Here is a 3,352-nt window from a genome sequence, read left to right as displayed (position 1 = left end):
TCCCCCGGCTGTATGAATAAATTGTCCTCCGCAGTTTCTTTACTGAGTGTTTTGGTTGTTTCTCACAGAAAGCCGCTCAATCTCACACAGAGACACTGAGGAATCATAATTAAATCCAAATCCAGCATAGAGGGGTTCAGTGAATGTGGATTTAAACGTGTGCAAGTGTGTGAGTGTGCGTGCGTCAGAGACGCTGTAGAAGGACAGGATCCCGGCCGATGAGTCCAGATACACTCCTACTCTGTTAGAGCAACATGAAGGCACAGATATGTTATTGCTCTTAGTGTTATGCATGGCACAGAAACTGTCAGTAGAACAGTTCAGACTCCAGGACTTTTTACTGTATCCAAACCTACAATCATTCCATTCTTTCCTGCAGATTCCCGTATACGTCACTGATATACAAACATTCCCACTCCACTCAACCTCCCAGTAACAGCGTCCAGCCAGACCCTCTTTACACAGAACTTGAAGACACTCATCAAATCTCTCTTCATGGTCAGGATAAAACTGCTTCTCTCTCACATATGTTGCCTTTCTGTTCCTCTCAGACAGAATAAGATGAGTGTTTGCAGTGTTTAAATCCAGTGTAAGATCGCATGCATCTGAACACAAAGAGAGTGTTTATAACATTTATAACTTTAAAACAACAATCGAGGTGAGTTTGTGTGTGACCTACATTTCTGTGGTCCTGTGGTAATCCTGATCTCTCCTCCGTGATCCACACTATAAAAAAAAATACAAATAGTACTAGCACAAGTGCACTACATTCTGATCATACAGCATTATTTCACTCAACATTTAAAAAACCCTTAAACCTTGACCTTCAGACTCCCCTTACTGACCATATTTTCTTTGAGCGTTTGAGTAATAACTGATATTCATCTACTAACTGTTCAATCTCAAATCACTTCCTGTTCAGCTGCACTGAGCTGATTACAGTTTTAAATAATGCAACCAGGTTATAAAAATGTAAATCATACATTTAGGTGATAATAAAAAAAAAACTGTTAAAACCACACAAAAAGCAATTATTTCCTTGGAATAATTGCGATTAATTACAATCACCACAATTTACATTGAATGATGTTTATACCATTGCTTGCAGCAATCGCATAACATGCTTTTAGATGAAAATAAACAAGCTAAAAACCCTTTTCTGTTGCATTAAGCCTTAAATGTGAACTATACATTGAACTATTTACAAAAAGCAAAACTAAAATGAAAACAATGCAAAAACCATTACGATAACACATAGAAAGGCAAAAACTGTTGTTGTATAACACCGAATAACATATTGAACAATTAATTGCCGCTTTGAACGATTACGTATTTGCACCATTCCGTATTTGTAATTGTGATTAGAAATTTTAATAATTATGCAGCCCTGCATTTATTATAAATGCAAATTCAGTGCCAAACACAAAGGAAGATATTTTGAAGAATACGATTTAAATTCATACAGATTTGGAACTACTTGAGGGTGAGTAAATTTTCATTTTTGGGTAAACTATTTCTTTAAGAGTGAAAGCTCCCCTCCTCTCATACTGTTGGTAGGCGATCTCATGAACTCAAAAGTGACTCAAAAGGGTTTTTTTTAATGTGTGAATGCATGTTTATCGGGCATCTTTCATCGGGAAAAATATTCACAAAATTTTAAATTAAGCTTGGGAAATTTCTGAAATTTGGTTGATTTCACACAAAATAACCCTATAGACATTTTGGGATACAAGATTTGAATTTGTTTCTGAGATGCTGCTTTTATTAGTCTCAAACTGTTGTGTATGAATGTATGTGCTGTATGTGCATAGGAGATTTTTATAATCACACACATGCACAAATTTCTTTTGTCAGTGTTGAACATACTTCAGTTTTTCCAGTCTGTAGTTTGGATCAGAGAGCAGCTTGACTAATGATGGTCCTGGGTGATTGTAGCTGAGATCCAGCTCTCTCAGGTGTGAGGGGTTTGAACTTAGAGCTGAAGCCAGAAAACAACAGCCTTCTTCTGTCACCATACAGCCAGATAATCTACAAACACATACACAAACACTCAACAAACAGGCAACAGGCTGAAGCAAATATAACCCCAAATGTTTCACAACTGCGGTCTGCTGATATATTATAACCACTCAGGAGATCAGGACCAGACCAGAGGGCATCTTTAATTCGATCAACATTTATGTTCTTACCGTAGTGTGTTGAGTTGACAGTGTGGACTCTTCAGTCCACCAGAGAGCAGCTTCACTCCTGAATCCTGCAGATCATTGTTACTCAGGTCCAGCTCTCTCAGTGAGTTTGATAATTGTAGAGATGAAGACAAACTTTCACAGCACTGAGCCGTGAGATTACAGATGGTCAATCTAAAGAGAACAAAGTAAATGTATATTGATATATCTTCCCAAAACATGAATAATAAACCGAATATTTTCCTGCTTTGCCTCATATTAGTTACTGCAAAATAATACTGTATGAAATGTATCTAGCAAACTCTTGTATGCAAATTTATTGTTGGGAACTTGGGACAAAATTACATCTACAGAAAATTTCAAACCTCAGTATGTTGAGTTGACAGTGTGAACTCTTTAGTCCATCAGACAGAAGCTTTACTCCTGAATCCTGCAGATCATTGTTACTCAGGTCCAGCTCTCTCAGTGAGTTTGATGATTGTAGAGATGAACACAAACTTTTACAGAACAGACCAGTGAGATTACAGCAAGAAAATCTGTAACAGTAAAATATAGTTCAATTAAAAAGGCAAGGTCGGTTAAAATGATACTTCTATGTTCTAAAAAGGTTGTTCATATATTGATTATGACTAATATAGGATTTTTTTGGAAGATAAACTAAATATTGGCTGACAACTGTGAAACACATTCAACCCAAATTAAAGATTTTAAAAGCTTGTGGTTTGAAAGGGCTTAAAGATTTAAGATCCAATGCAAACTAGAAAAATGTTAGGCATGACTGAAAGTGGGGGGGGGGGGTGTAAATACATTCATCTAATTTGCATGTCACAATCAGTTCATCAGTAACATTCAAGAAATAATAGATATTGATGCTGTGCTCTCCCTTGCACAGCATGGCCACTTCCACCTCTTCAGGGCACTGGATCCAGAGCTGCACTGACTGGGTGCTAGTGCTACCTCCAGTTCTATTCCTGCTGCCTCTACCTTTAGCAGCCGCTCTTCTAGGGAAACTACAACCACATTCACCCCTGTCAGCCCCATCCCCATTATGCAAAGGGGCGAAACGACCATTTGTCTGTGTTTCGTAAACAATCTCACCTTGCATGGCGGGACCAATGTGCCAGGAGAAGTGCAACTGATAGACAACCACTCGTCATTTCAAAAAA

General features: G+C 37.9%; 1 protein-coding gene across 1 annotated transcript; it reads right to left on the bottom strand.

Annotated features, from left to right (window-relative positions):
• Positions 1-8: 8 nt before the first annotated feature.
• LOC122334364 (stonustoxin subunit beta-like) lies at positions 9-2,938 on the bottom strand. Its single transcript, XM_043232232.1, has 5 exons — positions 2,552-2,938; positions 2,190-2,360; positions 1,867-2,028; positions 680-726; positions 9-605 (listed from the first exon to the last, which is right to left on the bottom strand). Exons 3-5 carry the CDS (start codon positions 2,013-2,015, stop codon positions 40-42), a joined length of 762 nt encoding a protein of 253 aa, XP_043088167.1. The 5' UTR covers positions 2,016-2,028; positions 2,190-2,360; positions 2,552-2,938; the 3' UTR covers positions 9-39.
• Positions 2,939-3,352: the final 414 nt, after the last annotated feature.

The sequence above is a fragment of the Puntigrus tetrazona genome, unplaced genomic scaffold (genome assembly GCF_018831695.1).
Source record: "Puntigrus tetrazona isolate hp1 unplaced genomic scaffold, ASM1883169v1 S000000519, whole genome shotgun sequence".
Classification (NCBI taxonomy): domain Eukaryota; kingdom Metazoa; phylum Chordata; class Actinopteri; order Cypriniformes; family Cyprinidae; genus Puntigrus; species Puntigrus tetrazona.
Note: the sequence above shows the minus strand (reverse complement) of the source record. Positions and strands in the feature narration are given on the sequence as shown.

What these genes read in the sequence shown, in the direction of transcription:
- LOC122334364 (XM_043232232.1), bottom strand. Translation starts at nt 2,015, where the DNA reads ATGGTGACAGAAGAAGGCTGTTGTTTTCTGGCTTCAGCTCTAAGTTCA. An exon ending in TACAGACTGGAAAAACTGAA is followed by an intron (nt 727 to 1,866) that starts GTATGTTCAACA and finishes TTTTTTTTATAG; the next exon opens with TGTGGATCACGGAGGAGAGA. An exon ending in TACCACAGGACCACAGAAAT is followed by an intron (nt 606 to 679) that starts GTAGGTCACACA and finishes CTTTGTGTTCAG; the next exon opens with ATGCATGCGATCTTACACTG.